The sequence below is a fragment of the Erithacus rubecula genome (genome assembly GCF_903797595.1).
Source record: "Erithacus rubecula genome assembly, chromosome: 5".
Taxonomy (NCBI): domain Eukaryota; kingdom Metazoa; phylum Chordata; class Aves; order Passeriformes; family Muscicapidae; genus Erithacus; species Erithacus rubecula.
Genome location: NC_136687.1, coordinates 39,043,625 through 39,065,341, shown reverse-complemented (window position 1 = coordinate 39,065,341; position 21,717 = coordinate 39,043,625). Strand labels below are relative to the sequence as shown.

The window sequence follows — 21,717 nt, the reverse complement described above, 5'->3', positions numbered from 1 at the left end:
CATCTGTTTTTTCCAAATCTGAGTTTTTGAAGGAATTTGGATGGTAAGAAATCTCTTCATCCACTTCAGTTCTTCTCTGTTTTTTTAGTTCAAATTTGACTGATGGGACATGTCCCAAAGAGAATGTTTTCAAACAGCTCCAGACAAGTTGCTTGAGTTGGAAATGCATCGCACTGCAACAGTTGTTTTCAAATACCCAGTTCCTGCATGTACACAGCACTGGTCTATTAGACTCAAGCAGCACCAAAGCACTGCACATTCCAGTTACTAACAGCTGTACTCTCTTGTAACACTTCCCTGAAATTCTCTGTAGTCTACGTAATCTTTCTACCTATAAAAGGATATAAAGAGTTGTTCTTCACTTCTCATTTCATTTATAGCCTTGAAATCATAATGTGGTATACACACTGATGTACAGTGTGGACTGCTGGGGGGTTTTGAGGCTTTCTAAATGTGATAATAGCCTTTATTTCTCATGTTCAGAAGAGAGAACTCATGTACTGGTATGTTCTTTGGAATGCATGGTGGCAGAAAATCAACTAAATAGAATACAGTATCTTGTTAGTTTAACATGTTTGCCTGTAAATTTGGATTTTTAAAAGGCAAAATATCAAGTGACTGGTGTACATCTCCAATGCCCTGGCAGATACCATAAAATAAGGAAGGCTGAAACAACTATGGAGGTGTCTGGGAAAAAAGAAAATTTATCGTGTTTCACAAGAAATGAAGAAAATTGGTTTTGTTCAGGTGGGTACTATTCTTCTTTCTGGAATAATTCTAACTCAAAGCTGCAGCAAAGTACTAAACAGCACTACTAAGCTGAAACAATACTTCCTCTGTGGTCATAAAATATTTAAGACAAACTTTCAGAACAGCAGTTGTTGTCTGACCAAATTCTGGCCTACATTAATTCACTTTGCTACCTACAGCTAGCCTGTAATGTCTGTCAGATTTTGTATTTGTTCCTTGCTCTAAACTATAACTGAAATATTGCCATCTACATCCATTAAATTCAGCTTTTAATGTAATTTCTTCATATACACATATTTCATGGTCAGTATTGTACCTTCCCAAGGTTAGGAATACACAAATATAAAACCTAATTCAGGAAAATAGCAATGAACAGAAGAGGGGAATTAAAGAAGTATTTTCCAGTCCTTCACAGACTTAGGTACAGTTTTAAAATGTGAATGGATAGCTGGATTAGCTACTTTCAAGGGGATTTTTCTTTTTTTCTTTTTTTTTTTCCCTCCTTTTTTTGGTTTGGTTTGGTTTGGGTTTTGTTTAACTTTGAAATTCACCTCCACCTATACCTGCATTTGAAGAGGTTTCCTGCTGGTGCTGGACAAGCTGCAGAATCTGCAGAGCTGCTGGCCTGCACTGCTGTCAGCAGGAGGTCTCTGGCCAATTTGCAGAGACAGGTGGAGTGTGCCAATGCCCACCAGTCACAAGGCCCTGCATCTTGACCTTGCTTTATCCCTGGGCACCTGAAAGGATGGGGTTACAAACTATGCTCCTTAATGTGTGTGCTCTTGCTTTCTATGTGCAGGCACCTCAATGTAAAAGGTTAGCATGTCTCCTACCACCTTTTTTCTGAATAAAATAGCACAACACATACACTTGCATTGCCTTTGGAATTCTTCTTCCTGCAAGCTACCTTTGTGATTATGATATGAACATTATTTCTCTTGGATGCACTATAGCCATACAGTTTCCATAGAGACATTCTGCTATTCATCTTTAAATGACACATGCATAGACATTTATGTTAAAATGATTGATAAATGGTGCATTCCTAGCTTTACTAAATCCATATGACTGACAACTTATTCTCCAGAGGAACAAAGTAAGCCCTTATTATGGATAATGCAGATTTGATTTGCAAAACATGAAGCATTACTTCAGAAGGCTCGTGCTGTGTTTGTAAGATCAATTTGGGCTGCCATCTGGAAACTGTACTTCAAGAGTACAGAGAGAAATGTTTGCTCCATGACTAAACATGCTGACTAATAGTCTGTGCTTTAACTGGTCCGGATTAAATCCTTACAGGGAAATCTGCAAAGATCTCTTCTTGATGTCATGTAAAAGATTTTTTTCCTACTTGATTTTGATGGCCAAACAACACACGGGCTTCCAGACCTACAGGTGGTAATTTTTGTGCTTAAGAAAAATAAAAACCTGGAAGCCGTGATGGGGCTCGGTGGTTTCCTCGCCTTGCTGCACACCAGAGGGCCAGCAGTTGTTGGGTGGTCTCGAAATGTCCCTGCCTTCCCCGAGATGCCTGCCCCGCTCTGCAGGTGCCTGCAGCCTCTGTGAGAGCCTGCAGCAGCCAGGGAGACCTCAGGAGCTGCAAGGAGGCCATGTGTCCCCTCACGAGCAGTCCCATCGTGGAACCGTGTCTGTGCTGCCAAACTCTGGGTGCCTCCTCTGGAACACAAGTCCTGTGAGGAGCAGCTGGGGGTGTTTAGCCTGGAGGAGGCTCAGGGGAGACCTTACTGCTCTCTACAACCACCTGACAGGATGTTGTAGACAGGTGGGGATTGGCCCCTTCTCCCAGGCAGCCAGCAACAGGATGAGTGGACACAGCCTCAACCCCAGCTTGGGGAAGTTTAGGTTTCACATAAAACATTGCAGTACACTGGCTAGTGAGGTGGTGGAGTCACCTGGAGGTGCTGAAGACAGGATGTGGCACTTAGTGCTTAGCTAACATGGTGGTCTTGGCTCACAGGTTGGGCTCGATGATCCCCAGAAGTCGTTCCAACCTAACTGATTCTGTGATTCTTCACTCACGGTCACAGCACCGGCCTATCGAGGCCACAGCTGCACTTCCAGTAGGGAGGGCACTGTCTCATCCACAAGCTTACGACCAGGAGGACCAAAGGCGCTTTCATTACGACGCGAGTGCATTAATTTAAGTTTTCTCTTAGTGATTTTTCTCTGCCAGGGGGAAGTCGGCGCCCGACACCCCCTCTGCCATGCAAAGGCAGTCCCGGATGGGGAAGAAGAGGGCAGCGGGAAGAAGCGGGCGGCAGCAGGCGGATGGAGGCGGATGGAGGGAGGCGGCGGGAGGCGGCGGGAGGCGGGCCGAGGCGCGGCGCAGGCGCGGCGCGGATCCGGGCGGCGGGGCTGTGGCCGCACGGAGGGACGGCAACGGGGATTGTCGGTATGGGCCCATCCCGGCCGGCTTCCGGAGCGCCCTGAAACTTGCCGCGGCGCTGAGCCGGGCACAGGGCGCTGGGGGAAGGAAGGCGTCCGGCTGAGCGGGGTCTCGGGTGTCCCCTCGGTGTCCCCGCAGCCGCGCTGAGGGCCGGGCCGGGTGCCGGGTGCCGCCCGCGGGCCGGGCCTGCCCCGCCGCACTCCCGGCGCGGTGGCGTCAGTGAAGCCGCAGCGGCCCGGGTGGAGCTCTCAGCTGAGGCTTTACCTTGTTCCGTGATAGCACTTAATGAAAACAGTACTAGAAGAAAGTCTTTTGAAAGAGATATCTCAGAAAACCAAAGATGCGTTTCTGGAGGAAGGATCCAGTCAGGAGTTACGGTGTCACTTGAGGACTTTGATCTTAGCCACCTCGGAACCCTTAGTAGTGTCCAAAGTTAAGGGTGAAAGTATCCACTCTTAATTGTAGATGGATAATAGGTGACATGTGCGAATAAACAATCAATGTGACATGCAACATTTAAAAATACCTACTCAGTTAGCAAAGAGGTTCCTTGGAATCTTAGCAACAATTGGATCACCACTGAGGTGAAAGCTCTCAAAGACAGGACTTCTTGATTTTGTCCCTATCTGCAGAGATCACAGCGATGTGTTGCTGTTGCAGTGAGCATCATGATTTGTTCTGGGTGTCATATTTCTGAGGCAAGTGTGGAGGTGCAGAGCACAACACTCCAGTGGGGTGATCCAATTAACTTAGTAGGAAAAGCAATATGTGCCCAATAGCAATTTTTTTTTTTTTTTTTTTTTTTTTTTTCTGCTGCTGAGAATCCTGAACTGCCTTTCAATAAGGACAACTTAGTGGAAAAAAAGCCTTCAATAACAGTATCAATTGCAGTTGCCTTTGCTTGAGTTTCAGAAAGACCCACTATGTTTTAAAAGGGTAACAGCTTCAGCATTTGGCATTTGTTACCTCTTAGGTCTTTGGAGTCACATGTGCAAATCTGGCACCAGCATAGGATTGAAGAGAAGAGGCTTTTAGTGAACTCACAGAAGCTCTCTGATGTGAAAAGCATGTAGGAAAAATACAGTCAGCTTAGTGCAGTGTGACAATTATTTGCTCTTGACATTTGGTCATACAATATAAGAATTATTTAGCTTGGAAGGGATCTCTTGAGGTCATTGGTTCAACTGCCTGCCTAAAGCAGTGCTGCCATCACAGTCAGAGCAGGTCACTTCAGGCCTGGCCTGATTAAGCTTTCCCTCGAAGAATTTGAAATGCAGTTGAAAGTTAGGTGGGAAATTTAGCCAAATTTGGAACAAAGTGTCCCAAGTTTTGGATAGTTACAGAGTTCTAAGGAGTGTGAATGAAGCACACTCTTAGTTAAGTGGAAGTGTGTTTCCGTGTTTGGGGTGGCAATTCTGGTTCTCCAATTGTACAAAAGTCTTCATTGTGCACAATATAGTGATTTTTGGAAGATAGGAAACAAGCAGAAAAATATATTGTCCTGCAGCACAGTTCTTTTAGTAGATACAAAACAGAAATATTTTTGAAGTAACGCTTCTCTGTGCAAAACTAAAAAGATAAACCACTTTAAATATAGGTCATTATTTTAATATAGGTCATTATTCAGGTAAGATACTAATAGCCTTTGAAATTTGAAGGCAAAAGTCATGATTCCTGCATTCACAGAGCTGAGGTGCAATCAGCTTTATTTCTACATCCTTAACAGCATGAAGGTCTTCTGGGCAAAACTGTTGTGCCTTACTTGTCCGCTAGATGAATTAAACGTATTCACTAGTGAGTCAAGTTTGAAGGAATGAAGAAAACTAATGTCAGCCTTTATGTGTATTAATCTCTTTATTTATCTGTTTGTAGCGTGTAACGGTGTCTCCAGTGAAGTCTTGGAAGAAGTCATAGCATTATTATTATTTGCACTGTCCAGTGTCTACAGGTCGTGGGTAAGAAATACTTTGTAGAAGAGTCTTAAATACAGTGAAAAGTTCTTGAGAAGCTTATTTTCTAAGTGGGAAGTAAAGATGAAGAGTGGGGGAGAAAAAGATAATACTAATGGAAACAGCTGTGCCATTCTAATGATGTGTCTTTTAAATGTCATCACTGTTTCTCTTAAGTACTCAAGTTTAAAATATATTGACGTCTTTCAAGAACAAGAATTCTAGAGATTAAAATGCTATATTAGTTGTGGAATCAAACTTTCCATGTGCCAATGTAAATAATTTCAGCAATCACTGATGGCCCTGCTGAAATTGTGGATGAAAGTATAACCTCAGCAGATACTGTTCTCAGTGTCCTAAGCACTGTGGAGAAGATAAGACTAGGTAAAATAAGATGAAAGAATGTTCAGCAGCTCAGTTCTTGTGCAGAGAATACAGTCACAGCTTTTGCAAGACTGGGCAAAACTTCCACCATCCTATTTCAGCTTTTTTCTCCAGGCAATAGCTAGTCCACCTATGATGGGGAAAGACAAATTGCACTGGGATGATTTTTGATTCACTGTAAATAGCATTACTTTGACCAGAGGATTTAATGTGTAATGCTGTAACAGCATGCCAAGTATCCTGTTGCCATTTGAAGTTAAATTTCCAAATACATTTCTTATATGTAGTCTTTTAAATGTTATATTAAGATTATGTACATGAAATTCAGGTTGTTTTGATTGTCCTCAGAGGCACCTTTTCTGTCAAAGTTATACTCCATATCAAAAGTATATGTGTAGTGCATCTGTTGAGTGTAACCTCAAAATGATTTTCCCATATTAAAAAAAGAGGTATTCTGGGATTAAAACAATCTTTGCCTTTCTTATTATTCATATGTGGAATGAACAAAGAAATTTTAGAGACAGCTTCTTCTTTGGCTCCCCACGGTAAAATGAACCTTTATTAATATTTAGTATCAGCTAGAGCAATGCCTGTGGTTACCTTATGATTCCATACTGATCTCACTGTGGCACCTATAGAATCTCTGTACCTGTTCCTGACAATTCTTGACAATGGGTCTGCTGTAAGTGCTTCTGCCAATGTAGGTTTTGTCTAACCCCGTATTTGACACACCCGGGTGTGACCCCCTGCTCTGCTTTGGCCACAGGAGTAAGGAATATTCTGATAGCATCTCACTAAAGCATCAGTGCTTCCCAAAACCCTCACAGGTTCAAGTCCTCATAACCTTTGAGTGTACTTCTACATTCACTTTTTGTGTCTTCAGATAAAACATACAATATTGGGGGTTTATTGTTTATCTGTTTTTAAGTCATTTATTCATGTTTTTAGGCAAGTTTTCATGGGGCTCTACATGAACCTTTTTTACGTTAACCTCTTTGCAGTTCACTTCAGCTTTGAGAGATTCATAAGTAGGGTCCTTTAAGTTTCACATTTCTAAACTAGGTTGGTATTAATTAATATTCCACATACTTAATTCCACTCTTTGATTCCAGATTCTGTCAGGACCTGCAGCAAAACAATTCCCCAAAAAGAAGTACTTTCAGTATGAAGATGAATATCGGAAAAGCTTACAGTGCTGCTAACATCAGCAATGGAACAGATCTAGCTATTGGCTTTGCCTCTTCCACAGTAGCTGTCCTTCTATTTGGGACAAACTTCGTGCCTGTCAAGAAGTTTGATACTGGTGATGGTAAAGTTAATTATATTATTTTGTTTGGTTTGCTATTTTTGCTAAAAGGAATAATATTTTACCAGCAAATTACTAGAGTATCAAGGCCATCATCACAGCCTTAATCCATAGAGTTTAATGTTTAATTTTGTCTGCTATTGTTAGAGTATAAAGCAAGAATACTGCTTCAGGATGTGACATATCTTTAGAACAGCCTTTTTATAAGTTGTGCACTTTGCACTTTTATAAGTTGTGATGATGTACATTTCATGAGAATTTCACAATGGGAAGTAAAATGTTCTTTGCTCTACCTTTGTGGGGATTCTCAGATGCATATGGTGTTGTTTATAAATAAGGTAAGATTGGCTGGACTTTAAAGCATTGCCTTTCAATTTTGCACCTAACATAAAAACTAAACCTGAAATTTTAGTAATTTTTATTTGATGACTTGGTAAGGAAACAGTCATTCCTGTTTTCTGCTTGAAATATCGTCACTTTACTAAGTTTATGTTAAATTTTCACATTTATATGGAGCATAACCAATTACCAGATCTGTAGGTTAGTAAATTTGCCAGTATGTTATGTTTTTGCAATAGAGTACCTGCATTGCAGACTGGATATAGCCTCTGCTCTTTGTGCCAAATATAACCCTAACAAGACAAGCTTGGGCTGTCAAGGGAAAGTCAAAGCACAGCTAGCTTAAAGTTAACTAATCTGCCTAATTGACCCATCAAGAATCTACAGAGGTAGAAGAGAGCTGTCACTGACCATCTTCAGTGTATGGGATTACTGGCAAAGCTTGAGCTTTGGAAAAGTTTTAGTCTGTGTTAGCAGTTACTGGGGTGGTGGGAGAAGTTTGCAGCAAGTGAATATTATCTTTGTCAGAAGTCCATCAATATTTTCATTTGTTTAAGAATCAGGACTGGTACAAACTTTGGCCAGCAAAATGTCTTTTGCAGCTCTGTAGGAAGAATGCATGATAAAGAAAAGGTTAACCAAATTATAGCCCACCCTAAAAATACATCCCTTGAATAAATTGTAACAAGGTTCCCTGATAATCACAAAGATGGTGGCTACCTTTTTGACTTTTTTCTCTACTACTGTATCAAAGATAAAGATATTATGTTAGGAGATTCACACATGCAGTATTTCTACACATACCCTAATGTGTGCATTTGATTTTTCCACAGGCATGTTCTTCCAGTGGATTCTCTGTGCTTCCATATGGATAGTTTCTTTGTTGGTCAATTTGATCCAGAATTGCCCACGGTTTTGGCCTCTGGCTATGGTTGGAGGTTTTTTGTGGGCTACAGGTGAGGATAAAGAGATTCCATTCTTGAAACTTTTCCATATATAAGATAGTAGTTATTTTTTGGTTATTCTGTTTTTTAAAGCCTCACTCTTAATGAAACTGTACCCTTATAGTAAATACTGTTTTACTATGCTTTTTCTAAAAGAGGCAAATTCACACCCAAAATATGTTTAAAATTATATAGACGAAAAAGTCTGTGTTCCATGTATTTATTTTTTAGAAACCCTGTTTATCACTACCTTGTAACTTCCTAAATGTCTTTGCCTTCCAACCAGGCACAGAACTAAAGCAAACTTATACAAGGTCACATTCTATTTTTTAACTGATTTCACTTTTGGTTTTTGTATTTCAGGCAATGTTACAGTTGTCCCTATTGTTAAAACTATTGGCTTAGCTCTTGGTCTTTTGATATGGGCTTCTTTTAATTTGCTGACAGGTTGGGCAAGTTCAAGGTATGTATGTTTTAAATCTTAAGTCACTAATTAATAATATAATTAATGCTGCCAAGTCTTCATTAATAACTGCAGTGAAAACTCACCTGTAGAATCAGAGAGTCAGTCAGGTTGAAAAAAACCTTTATGATCATCAACTCCAGCCATTAACATAACACTGCCAAGTCTACCACTGAAGAGTATTTACTCCATGTGTTAAAACTTTTCCTCCTCAGTGGAAAGTACTCATGTTATCTATTTTAGCTTTTTGTATTTCCTTTGTTTTAATAGACAGAAAATGCCCAGTGATGTTATTGAGTCGATAAATAATGTATTTCTTAATGTAAAATTAGTATGTATTTGTATTTTTTCTCTTCTACAATCTGGTCTGATAAAATAATTTAACTTCAGTTTTTAAATATACATTTAAAAATGCATGTTAAATTGAAGGTTGTTTTTGTAAAGTAGAAATAACTTTTTGCAAACCAACTGGAGCACTCATCTAATACTGAAAATATATACTTAAGCAGAATTATTTACATGAGTCAAAACTTCAAAGGCTAGGTTATAATTTAACTGTTTGAATAAAGTCAGTGCATCTAAGTGAAGCTGGTTAAATATTCCAGGTTTGGTTGGTTTGGAATTGATCCAGAAGAGGTATCAAGACCAATCTTAAATTATATTGGGGCTGGACTTTCACTTATAAGGTAGAAATTGATTCTTATAATGAATATGTCTTATGTAAAAATATATGTTTAATAACTAACCACCAGAATGATTTAACAAGAGAGCAAATATATTGAAGAATTTTTGGCAAATCAATTTAATTGATGAGCTGTCCAGACCTAGCTGGTCAGTGTTCCTGTATAAACAGACATGTTATCCAGTACAGGGGTGAAATGGTTATCCATAAACACAGAAATACATTTTTATGCTGGTAAGCATATTGAAGTCAAAGCAGAGATGCATGGATTGCCTCCCATAGCTAAGTTATTCTCATGGTTCATTTTCCCCAAATCCTTGTCAGAGGACAGACTGACTAAAATAATCTTGTTGAGAAAACCTCAGATTTCTGATCTCACTTCACTCAGGGATACACATCTTAAGATCCTATCAATAGAATATACCACAGAACATCTTCCCTGGTACTTTGGGGTCCATGAAAGGCCACAGGCTTTGCATGTCTTCCTGTCTGTAAGAGCTCTGTGTCCTGTAAGCCACTTAAACCTCACTTCCAAATCCTACTCAGTGTCTTCCTTCAGGATCCTGGGAAGGACTTTATTCTTTCTTTTTTGCATGTTTGCTCTTTGTGTAAATGCATACATTTTGGTCCAAACACAGAGGAAAGAGTATCTTTCTTCTTTATGTAGCAGTGTTCTTGCTTTCCAGCTGGGTGGCTGGGAAGATGGCCCTAAATCCTGAGGGCTTACTGTAAGCATGACAGAATATGAACATAATGCCTTTCAGAAAAGGAGGGCATTAAGAACATGGAGATGAGCCATTTCTGATTGGTAGGAGAGGGCTTCTGCCTTAGATTCATGATTTTTGCTTCTGCTTTTCTTCTTTTCTAAGAGAGTCTGCAGCTTTGTGTCCATTCCCTTTACATGTGGCAGATCATTTTGGGAGGTAGTGAGAAAATAGTTGCAGTACTGCTATTCCTGCCTGATGAATTCATGCAGCTCACCACCTGCTTCCTGTTTCTGAGATATCATGGAGGAGTGACCAGCAGGGAGAGATTGTGAGCAAACATGTTTTCCTGGCAAACTGTGTATGTTGCTCTGTGGAACTCAGAAGCAGGCTTTTCATTTTAGCCTCCTATGTGGAATCTGTATGCTTCCTCTGGAGGAAACTGACATCCTTTTATACCTATGTTTACTCCATCAGTAAGAGATTAATCCTGCTTCAAATGGTAATGTTCTGTTTACAGCTAGGAGAAGAAATTCCTGGATCATTAAAATGTTTTTCATAAAAGCAAAAAACAGATCCTTCCAGTTCTGATTACATGTATTTATGTGATCTCCTGGAGGTGGAGTTAGGAGTAGCAATATTAACCTTTCTTCTCCATTTTATTCACTTAATGCACTGAGCAGCACTGAGCAATATCCCTTTTCCTTCTGCATGCTCACAGGGCCTTGTAGCAACAGTATTCCATCTCTCACATGTGATGGAAGACTAAAAATTAACATTTTTCTATGAGTATAAAGGCCATTCTGTGCCAGTTTAAGCTGTTTCATATAGAATTTTCAAGCATATGTTCCATTTGTGTGGTTTGGTACAAAAGGGCACTAAAGCATCTGTTGTTAATGTGGTTGTAACTACACACGGTTAAAAGATGTTTCAATCACATTACATAAGAAGAAAGATCTGTAAAGTGTTACAAAAACTGATTTATTTACTTGAGTCATCTGTTAGCTAAGTTAAATTAATAACTTATAATTATTCCATTTATACCTTTCATATATTTATATAATCATAGTAAGTTATGACTTCAAAGCAATTACATTTTTAAATAGACTGCAGTGACTCTAGGGTAATAATGAAAAATGAATATGCCTCAAAATAAAACTTCTGTCTCTGGACACTAAGTGTTATGTCCATATGAATTGACGTGGTATTTATTGGTGTATTTTTCTCTTCTGAGTGCTGTTATATTTCTTTTTATAAAAACTGAAGTCCAGAGTTCTTCAGCTTCATTAGAAAGCACACCTTTACTGAGAGAAAGTGTAAGTACTTTACAGTTGTTATTTTACAGCAGTGAAAATAGATATCCATTTTAAAACAAAAAATGTGTTTGTTAGTCAGGTTTGCTAGGATTTATAGTAGACTACAGAAAACAACATAGATAATGTGCTGATTGTATCTTAATCTGTGGACCTTGGATATAATTTTGAATATTAGCAACAGAAGAGGTATTCCCAAGTGTTCTTTCTTGTTTGTCAGCTTTAGACAGCTTAAAAAAACCTTCTTCATTATGGTGGAGATTTTATAAAAGTGTATTATTTTCTTATATGAGAAGAGGAAGCAATTTCAATTAAATGCTAGTTGTAAAGCTGTGAGGGTCCTTAGGTGAAAGGCCAGGTTTTTGCCATGTTGCAGAGCCAGGAGACTATCAAGAGTTACTGACTTAGCAGCTGTGGCACAGGTAGGAGGCCAGTGAGGAATACCAGATTAGCTGTCACTCCTTAGGGAGCACAAAGTATGCAGGGAGAGCTGGAGAACCACTGGCTCCTCCTGCTATTTTACCTTAGAGGTCAGTGCTCAATGGCTACCTGAACAGAGAGCCCTGAGAGTTTTCTAGCTGTGCTGAATGATCACTAGAGGTTCCAGTCTACCAGACTGAACACAGAAGAAACTTTAAGAACTTGCGTGTTTTAAAAAATCAAACTAAACTGAATTTGCGTGAAAACTCTTGTTTTTCAGCAGTCTATTAATGTTTCTGAAGATACCACTGAGGACTCATGGGTGGACAAACTTTCTCCAGCAAAAAGGAGACTCATGTAAGTTGCTAACAGTTCTTTTGCTGGTGTATAGAAAGTAGCCAGAGAAAGTAATTAAACACAGTATAAGAGCAAAATTTGTGCCCTGTGATTTTCTAGCGAAGTCACACACTAATAAATAACAGGTTTTTACGTACATACATACATACATACATAGTGTGCAAATTCTATACATGAATGGTTGCACAGCTGTTTAGATTATTCCATTAGCACTGTTGAATGTGTCTAACCTTACCAATTAAGTATTAGGTACTACTGTGAAAAATACCATTTGGCAAAATAAATAACAATATCCATTCAGTAATTACAGAGCTGAGTTTTAGCACCCGGTTGATTAGCACTCCAACATAGAAGAAGCCTGTGACATGCTTCCAGGTGTGTTTTCCAAGCAAATACATCTGGAAAAGGCCTGGCAATATGGTAAGGAGACAGTAAAAGTGCTCCAAAGTGGAAGCAAGCTAATAAGAAGCCAGTGTGGGGAGCCGAAAGCACAGCAATCTTGAGATGGAGAAAGGGAATGAAGAGGCAATGAACCTGGAAAGTTATAAAGAAATATAGATTGCAACAACAAAGGTGAGGGTTGGGAGCATGTTAAATTTAATTTTTGTTTGTTGTCCTCTAGCTCCGCTTTTAGGAAATCCTAGTTAGTTGATTTCCCATGTCAATAGCATAGATTGCTGCCTTTTGCAGCAGGAATTGTCTGTTTTGCTTGGCTACAAAGTAGAGGGAAGCCAAAGTAGGTGAACCATTTCTCTACCAGAAAATAAAAATGTGCTAAAACGTATTATTTTTATAGCTAGCAATTTTTATACAATGCACAATTTTTATCTGCAGTACTGAGCTTACTTGTGTTGTCTACTTCTTTAATTCATGCAAGGCTATTTTCTCCAATTGTTTTTCTTAAAGAGGCTGTGGCCTGGCCATAGTAGCTGGAATATTCTATGGTTCCAGTTTTGTACCAGTGCTTTACATCAAGGACCATGGAAGAAGAAATGAAACTCTATACATAGGAGCAAGTCAGTTTGGTAATAGATCACTTCTATTTCATTTCATCATTGTGTTCTTTTGCTGTGAAATTCTTGATATGCCTGGAAATACACCATGACAATTTATCAGTTCTGCACTACTTTAGATGCTATCACAATCAGCCCTAGCGCTTCCTTTTTCTCAGAGTTGAATTACACCCTAAAAACCACTAAGAAACAGCCCAAAGACTATGATACTTAATTCACAGGTATGTTTCTGAAGGCATTAAATACTAACATTCTCAAAAGTTTGTATGAGTAGAGAATGAGTTAAACAAGGGCATGAGCTTGCCAATTGCCAGCAGCAGTAACAGAAGAGAAGATTGATCATAACTGATGAGGAGGGCAGATATGTAACAACATAGGTAATTAAAACCATCTTGTTTTTATATTGAAACCATTTAACATAAGCCTAACTGCCATTTTCAAACAACATTCCCCCAGAAACATTTACCTTAAGATTCGGGTTACGCTCTATCAGGTAATGCCTGCAGCACCTTAAGAGCAAAGTACTGCTGAGAACACATAATGTTGCCATTGTCATATGCAATTTCTCTTGAATGCTGCAATGTGTATATTCCCCAGCCAGGCAAAACAGATGTTGCCATTACCATAGCTGCCTTTCTTGTTGAGAATTTACAAGGAGACAAGGATAACCTTGCTATATGCTTCTGCTTTACCATATTGGAAATACTCTCTTAGCACATACAAAATCCATTAAGGATTTGTTGCTGTTCATAATTATAATTATTTAATAATTGTAGTGATCAAAATTTTGATACATCCTTCAAGATTAAAAAAGGACAAAACTGAGCTATATTTAGCTTGCATAGTCTGTGCAGTTTTCTTGCCCTTAAATGTACAAAACAAGGATACAAGAATACAGGAACATAATTACAACCTCTCTTCACCATCTACAGTTATGTAAAATCCCCACCCCAGTTTTGTAGCCTCACCTGAGGATTTTCTCAAGGTTTTATTAAATTAATTCAGTAATATGTAATAGAGTTCTGAAAATAACAGCTTATAGAAATGCTTAGAAGCCTGTATAAAGTCAACACAGCATTTAGTTCATGTTTAATAGGTGTCATTGATTGTAGGCATCCACAGTTAGACTGGAAGCTGTGTTCAGCACAATGAGGTTTAAATTTGAATTCTCAGGAGTAGCACCTTTATGCGTTTCTGTCTGTATGAATGTTATCAGTGAAAATATTTTTTTTAAATTAATAACTGGTATTCTTACTAACATTTTGTAATTTCTCTTTCAGATTTAGATTATGTTTTTGCACACTTCAGTGGAATATTTTTTACAAGTACCATCTACTTTTTGATATACTGTGCAGTCAGGAAAAATAAACCTTATGTTTATCCCCAAGCCATATTGCCAGGTATGACTGTTTTTTAAATTAGCAATTCATTTCAGCTACTTCTTTGGACCATTTTGTAATGATTAGTTCAAGTTGTGTGTTAGAATTGTGGTTCACCTTTCAAGTATCTTCATTTGACTTCTTGTCTGTTCTGAAAGAGCACTTCTTTTAGGTTGATTAATTAAGGTTAGGACACAGTGATAACTTTTGTTCTAATCTGAATCTAGAACAAAGTGACGCTGCAGATTTTCAAAAATAGTTTGCCAGAGTGGAAAGCATGTTACCCAGAAAATAATGAACTTTAATTAATTTGCTACTTCAGTTGGAGTAGCTGATTTTTATCCTTTGAGCTTTGGTTTAGTTTGCCAGAGCCAGCTTGTTAAAGTAGTTAACATACTAAAATACATATATATGATGGTTGTATTATTCTATAAGTATAAAACTTCCATAAACTGCTGCCTATACCTTGCTATGCATATTTTTGATTGGGGTTTATTTTTCTAGGGTTTGTTTCTGGTGTGCTTTGGGCAATAGCCAATTGCTGCTGGTTCTTGGCCAATCACTATCTCAGTGCTGTCGTCAGCTTTCCAATAATTACCGCAGTAAGTATATAAAAAATAAAATCTCTAACTAGAATTTAAAAAAATGTACCCCTCTGTTTTTGGAACTGAGTTGAAATTATGATGGGTCTAGAGCATTTTTAGCCAGAAGTATACAATGCCTTCTCTGCTTGTCTGCATGAGTCTTTGAATTTTTAGTAACAGGAATGACTGCGATAAGCACCATCTTGGTCAATGTCTAGCATAGGAAAAACTAGAAGAACTGAGAGTGTGAGTTTTTAGATTACAAAGCTTTGGCTTTTACATAAACAGAATTACATCAATATTAACTATTTAATTGAAGTGATTAAAAGAAGAATTATTTTATGCTTTCATCCCAGGAAGTACATTTTGGTCTGGATATTTTTGAATTAGTGAATTTTATCCCCTAGTAATCATTTTGCTTGATTAAGTCAGGCATTCATTTCTTATTACAGTTCTTAAACAAACAGAACAGATTATGTACTACTGAAAATAATGTTCTTATGCAAATGTGTGGAAAATAGGTTGGCCTGTTCTGTCTCTGTTTTATTCCTGTTTGTAAGGTACCCTTTAAAGCATAAATTCTAATTACTAGGTAAAGGTAAACTTTGCATTTCCTCTCCTGACACTGCACTAGTTGGTGATGCAAGCATGGCAAATGACAGTTAATAAATATTAAGACCTAAGTTTTATTTTGGAAGCTGTATTTTGGAAGCAAACTAATGAAAAAAACTTTAATAGGGATTAAGCTTTGCCTCAAGATGCAGTAAGTCAAAGTATACCCTGCAGTATGCAATGGGAAAAAAAAGAACAAACCAAAACTTGGGATCATTCTAATTAGAAATTGAAGGATTAATGGAAAGCAACTTTAGTAATTTAGTTATCAGTATGCCTAAAGGGCAAGGATGTAAAATCACAAAATGAAAAATGTAAGGACAGCACTGATGAGAAACTCCCTATCTGGACCATAAGTTCAGAACTGCTGCTTTATTTCACCCTGGAGAAAAATTTTAGAGAGGTATTCATCATATCTCTTTAACACTTTGTTCCATTTTTTACAGTGCATTTCTCTCACAGCACACATTATCTAGAAAGTGAAATAGCCCCTCAAATAATAGTTGGCAGTATCACTAGGAAACAGCGCCCATACATACATCCAGCAGACACTTGTAGACACTTCCTGCTGTCTATATCTGTGTCCCATCAACTGCATTGAGGAGGAATGAGAGGCCAAACATCAGTCAAGTGTTTCTCAGAACAACTCTAATGGGAAGCATTAACAGAGCCAGTTTTTGCTTCATATTCAGATATTTTCTTATCAGACATGAAAATTCAGATTATTGCTCACTCAGGCGAAAAATTGTATTGCCAGGAGTGCCTGGAAATTGCTGTTGATTATCACTGTTTGCTGTTAGTCAGGAAACCTCTACAACAGCACCGTGGAAAATCAGGAGTTTCCCTGACCTGTCTCCCTAGCTGGCTTTGTGTTTTGTCCAGATGCCAGCTCTAAAGGAAATACATCTATGTTTCAGTCTCTTGATGTCATACTGAGTGATAAAATAAAACTTTGTCCAATAGTTAGTCATGCTAATAAAGGAAATGTTAGGAAACATTGTGGATTCTAATTTGGAATAAAGTGAGGCATGTTATTTGGAGTCTGCTGACAGAACAAGTAACAGCTGGATCAGACTCTGCAGTGTAATTTAGAAAGAAGTTGTGCCTACTGCAAAAAAAAAAAAAAAAAAAAGGCAGTTTCTTGACTCTTTCATCCTTCCTGAAGATTTTATTATATCTTACTTAGTAACATTTCAGTGATATTTATGCTTTCGTCATGAGTGCTTCATTTTTACTGAATGGAAAGACCTAAATGAGTTATCCAGACAAAATTCAACCACCCTAAGAGCAGTAATGAGGAGGAGTAAATTTTAATGAATGCTGTAATGTACAAATTAATCTTATTCTTTAGGGTCCTGGCCTTGTTGCTGCAATGTGGGGAGTCCTTGTGTTTAAGGAAATCAAGGTAATGTAATTAGGTCTCTTACCAAATATCTCTTGCTTGCCTTTAGCTCTAGAAACAGCATGACTTGGTATACAGCTGTATTCAGATTGCTCCTCCTTGCCAGTATTGCATTATGAAACTGGAAGTGTTATTAAGTTTTTATTAAGTGTTATTAAGTTATTTAAGTTTTCCAAGAAACCTGAAGAACTGTGAACAATTTTTACAGGAATGAAGATTTTAGTTCCATAGCTGTATGAAGAGCAGTGGATATAAATGAAGACTGCAGCACGGGCAGGAGGCAGGATGCCAGGCACTGCCTGAAGATAGTTTTCATTAGAGCCAGTTCTTTCAGTGGAGCAGGGGAATGAGCTGTTGTCCCAGTAACACATCAGCAAGTAGATTATATTTTTAGGGTCAGCTTCAACAAAGGATGTAAAAATGCAACGAGTTAATTGACCTTTGTAATTACAGTGTAATATAAAGATCCTAAATTAATACAGCAGGGATTGTCTACAAAAAGCTAATTTACTGGATTTTAGCATATAGGGCAGGAAAGTGAGTTTTCTTGTGAAATTTGAAGCATTGAATGCTAACAGTGTAATACCACATTCTTTTTGCCAATCTATCCAAGATCCATAGCTACCTAACTTTCTATTGGAGATGATTTTTCCCAATATTTTTGGTGACTGTTCATCAGGCATCATTGGATTTAGAACTAGAAGTTCTGTGTCTCCCACTGCAGATTAGTGTTGCACCACAGTAGAAGATCATAATGTTCATTATCCAAATCTTTGTAACTTTCTAACCCTTTCATTCTTTTCATATAATCTCTGCTTAAATGAGACTTAGTACTTTGTTCTGCTTTTTATTTCAATTGGTATCAATAATGACAAGGTGATAATTTCCTTTTTTTCTCCTTTTGCCTGTACAGGGACTGAAAAACTACGTGTTGCTCTCAGTTTCATTTTGCATCATTTTGGCTGGATCACTTTCCACAGCTTTTTCTAGAATTTGAAAGGACCTTCTGGACCAGCAGATGGTGCTAGCGTTTAACACAAATAGAGCTACAGTGTTGGTAGATCACAATACATGATAACTTCTATAATGTGTGTCCAACATTTACCCTAACTTGCTTCAGCCAAGTGGAGAATGAAAATATTTGGCATGAAAGAAAATCTGGAAATACTTATTTTGTTTTTTCTTGGTATAGTAAGAAAATCAAAGGACTTTATTAATCAAAGCTATATGATTTTATTATTATTAATTATTAGGTTTTTTTCATTCAGGTGCTAAACTTTATGTCATCATACATTGTAGTTTACTACTGTGATGGTGGATAGTGATTTTAATTTTAGTTGTAATACTGTGTGTGAAAGCTGATTTGCTTATTAAAACATTTTCTTACTGACTTAAATAAAATATATGTCTTAAAATATTTCTTATGAAACTGATACACATGAAGATAAAGCTGTTCTTTTATTTAGAAGCATTATTCTTTAAAATCATTAGTTTACATTAAAATGTTATCTTCCAGTCTCTTCAGACTTGTGAAGGAAATAGAGGAAAATGGGTGCTGCAAAATAAATTATGTTTGTTTCACATTTTTCATAACCACCATTAAGAGGGACTTTTATTTTCTTACTTGTGTCAGCTAATATATGCAGAGCAGGTTATCTGAATCTCCCCTTAGTCTTTTCTTCACTGCATTATACAGCTCCAGCTCCTGCAGTCTTCCCTTGCTTGTAACTTGCAATTTCTCTTTGTCTTTCCTGTTGATAGAATGGTTTGGCTGGAAGGGACCTTAAAGATCATCTAGGTCCAACCCCTCTGCCAGGGACAGGAATGCAATTCACTAGACCACATTCCTGAGGGCCTCATCCAACCAGATCTTGAACACTTCCAGAGATGAGGCACTAGCAGCTTCTCTGATCAGCCTATTCCAGTCTTTTACCAACATCTGAGTAAAAAGTTTCATGCTAACATCTAATCTGAACCCAACCTCTTTGGGTGTAAAACCATTGCCACTTGCCCTGTCACTGTGTGCCTATATAAAAAGTCCCTCTCCCTCCTTTTTGTACACCATCTTAAGCTTCTGGAAGGCTGCAGTGATGTTTCTCTGAAGTCTTCTCTCAGTAAGTGGACTAGGTCTGTGTAGAATACCAAAACATGGCAGTCAAGCTACAGTCTTTGAAAAACCAAGAACAGCAGCAGTAAGGTTATGGATGTTCTTCCCCATCCAATTTGCAAGCTCTGTTCGTAGTTACACATCGCAGCTCTCTGCCATCATGGCTTGATATTGTTAACATGTTTAGATTGAAATCGTAATTTCTCCTTTCTCCCTTCCACCTTTCTTTGTCTGCTCGGCACCAGATTTGATGTTGTAAGTGTTACTCAATCTGCTTTTTCCTATCTTGTGTTGTTTATTCCTGCCTAGGTGTCTGGCTGATTTTTCTCATCTAAGGCATTTCTCTAACTTTGGGCTCTGTGTTAACCTTGTCTTCCAATAAGGTAGCTGTAAATAATATATAAATAATAATTACTATAAATACTTATTGAAAATGCTGCATGATACTAGCCTTCACTTACATTTTGATATCTAATACTTCTTTCTACTTTTCAGGGAACAATTGACAAACCAGCACAATTTTCCTGTGTCTTGCAGTACTTTTATTTAGACTATGTTCTTGGGGCTTTTACATAACATCTGATAGAACTGTTCAAGTCAAGGTACATGATGTGTTCTACCCTAATACCTGATATTGAACAGAAAACTGGTCATTTTTTCTGTCCAGTACTCAGGTCAGGCACAATTTCTCCTTGAAAGATTCTTGGCTGCTACTTACCTCGCCATTATTCTATTGAGTCAGACAAGGGAAAGTAATATATTCACTGTGTTATTTAAAAAACTTGAATTAAATGGGACATTTATTCATTTCATTGGTTCTTTTTAATTTCTTAAAGATCACAGTCTTAAGGATCACTTTAGCTAAAGAAATGTCACTTTTTATAAGATAAAGAAAAGAAGCTTGGATGCAATATTCCAAAATTCCATGCTGAACTGTATGGGAGTTGTTACAAATCTTATGTTCTGTTCATATCTCTGATGTTCATCATTTCTAACAGCCATGATTTTAAAGGCTTGGGATATTAGATTTACTACAGGAAAAAATCCCAACCAAATCAGTAACCAGAGGGCTTTTCTTCTTCACAAATAGAAGTGGACCCAGCTCAGCTATGGAGAGAGTGTGTGGTTCTGTGGCTGCCATTATTTCTATGATCATGAGTGGTGGCACTGCAGACCCTTTCTGCTTTCCCTTCCCCCCATCCTCCATGCATTCCCTGGGACAGATGATCTTGCAGCCTCTGCTGTCGCTCTTGAGGGATGCTCTTAACTTTTAATATGGGCATAGCATCCATCTACTGGATCTGATTACAGGAAACAGTTAAATCTTTCAGGGCAGGAGCACCTTTGCATTTCCTAGATTTTGTACAACATCACTGGTTTTCTGAAAAAAAACCCTAAAAATTAAAAAAAAAAAAAAAAACAAACCCTGAGCTCCTGTCCATAGCAATTGCCATGTAAATAAATGTTTTTAGTCTGATGCACTTCTCTAGTCAATGTTGTAAAGCTATCAGATGTGCAGACTTAATTGGTGACTGCTAGGGTGTTAATTAAAATTCTTGCTTGTGACAGCTCAAGTATGACCTTTATTAAAATGTTTCTTGGAAGCTGTCCTATTGGACTTGACTTGTTGACTGCAAGAAAAAAAATCCCACCTCTTCCAGCACTTTTCTGTGAAAAATCCCATGTGGTATTCCAAAATAGTTTTTGTGATGTTCACTTGGAATATCTTGTATAAATATTCCACTCATTTCTGAGATTTTCTTGGTCTTGACGTTTCCAGTTAGAAATAACACTGTTGCTTCTTTCATGTGAGGGTGCTGGATTAACAGCATGTTTATAGAGCTATTTGTACAAAACAGTCTGGCAGTAACTGAGTTTAGTAAGAGAGAATTCTACAGCTAATATAAATTATCATGGTTCTGTTTATATCAACATGTTTTTGTATAAATGGAAGAATCACATCTCTTGGAGAAAACTAAGCTTTCAAATATTTGTTTATGCCTGTTTAGCAAATTTTAATAATATATTTGAGCTTAAAAAATTCTTCTCTGGTAATACTTTGAGGCAAAGTAGCCTTTAAAATACAGGTAAGCTGGGAGTTTCTTAAAATTTTTGTGCAGTCTTGTGAACCAGGGAACTCAGTGACATCTTTTTTTAGATTTCTCTTATCTCTTTCTTCCTTTCCCTATGTTTATTATCAGTGGATATTTTGAGCCTCACTGTGCTTCCAGAGTTATATTCCTTCATATTCTTAGTAAAAATCCTTGTTCCTAGAAAAATAATTTTAATGCAGTGGCTCCTGTCTTCAAAAGTAAACAGAGAAAACTGGTGCCTTTATATTCCTAGATAAATCTTGTGCTTTCTTCGTATCATAATTTTCTTTTTCAACAGATATTCAGGTTGATTAAATACTGTTTTAACTGACCTGATCCTTGAGCTTTCTTGCATCTGGCCTGAAAATAAAAATTAAGATGATGGGTGCTAACAGTGTCTTTTTCTTTTCATTTTGAGCTTGTTTTCAAATAGAAGACTGATGTTTAAAGCCCTATTCCATAATTACTGAATGACTAATGGATCACACTTTCTTTTAGCTATATGTAAT

The 21,717-nt window shown here is 37.8% G+C and overlaps 1 protein-coding gene across 5 annotated transcripts; it reads left to right on the top strand.

Annotated features, from left to right (window-relative positions):
* The first annotated feature begins 3,003 nt into the window (after window positions 1–3,003).
* Window positions 3,004–20,539, top strand: TMEM144 (transmembrane protein 144). Of its 5 annotated transcripts, XM_079307540.1 has the most exons (13): window positions 4,973–5,112; window positions 5,395–5,482; window positions 6,605–6,799; window positions 7,969–8,091; window positions 8,443–8,542; window positions 9,148–9,228; window positions 11,163–11,244; window positions 11,942–12,018; window positions 12,925–13,043; window positions 14,312–14,431; window positions 14,915–15,012; window positions 16,958–17,011; window positions 17,922–20,539. In XM_079307540.1, exons 3-13 carry the CDS (start codon window positions 6,655–6,657, stop codon window positions 18,003–18,005), a joined length of 1,083 nt encoding a protein of 360 aa, XP_079163666.1. In that variant the 5' UTR covers window positions 4,973–5,112; window positions 5,395–5,482; window positions 6,605–6,654; the 3' UTR covers window positions 18,006–20,539. The 5 variants fall into 5 exon arrangements, with proteins under 5 accessions (XP_079163664.1, XP_079163667.1, XP_079163666.1 ...); XM_079307538.1 differs by lacking the exons at window positions 4,973–5,112; window positions 5,395–5,482 and adding an exon at window positions 3,004–3,089 and having other exon boundaries at window positions 6,603–6,799; window positions 11,945–12,018; XM_079307541.1 differs by lacking the exons at window positions 4,973–5,112; window positions 5,395–5,482 and adding an exon at window positions 3,109–3,163 and having other exon boundaries at window positions 6,603–6,799.
* The last annotated feature ends 1,178 nt before the right edge of the window (window positions 20,540–21,717 follow it).

Coding starts and splice junctions, on each gene's coding strand:
- TMEM144 (XM_079307538.1), top strand. CDS start 3,040: ATGGAGGCGGATGGAGGGAGGCGGCGGGAGGCGGCGGGAGGCGGGCCG. Junction 6,800..7,968: donor GAAGTTTGATACTGGTGATG/GTAAAGTTAATT, acceptor ATTTTTCCACAG/GCATGTTCTTCCAGTGGATT. Junction 9,229..11,162: donor GCTGGACTTTCACTTATAAG/GTAGAAATTGAT, acceptor TTCTCTTCTGAG/TGCTGTTATATTTCTTTTTA.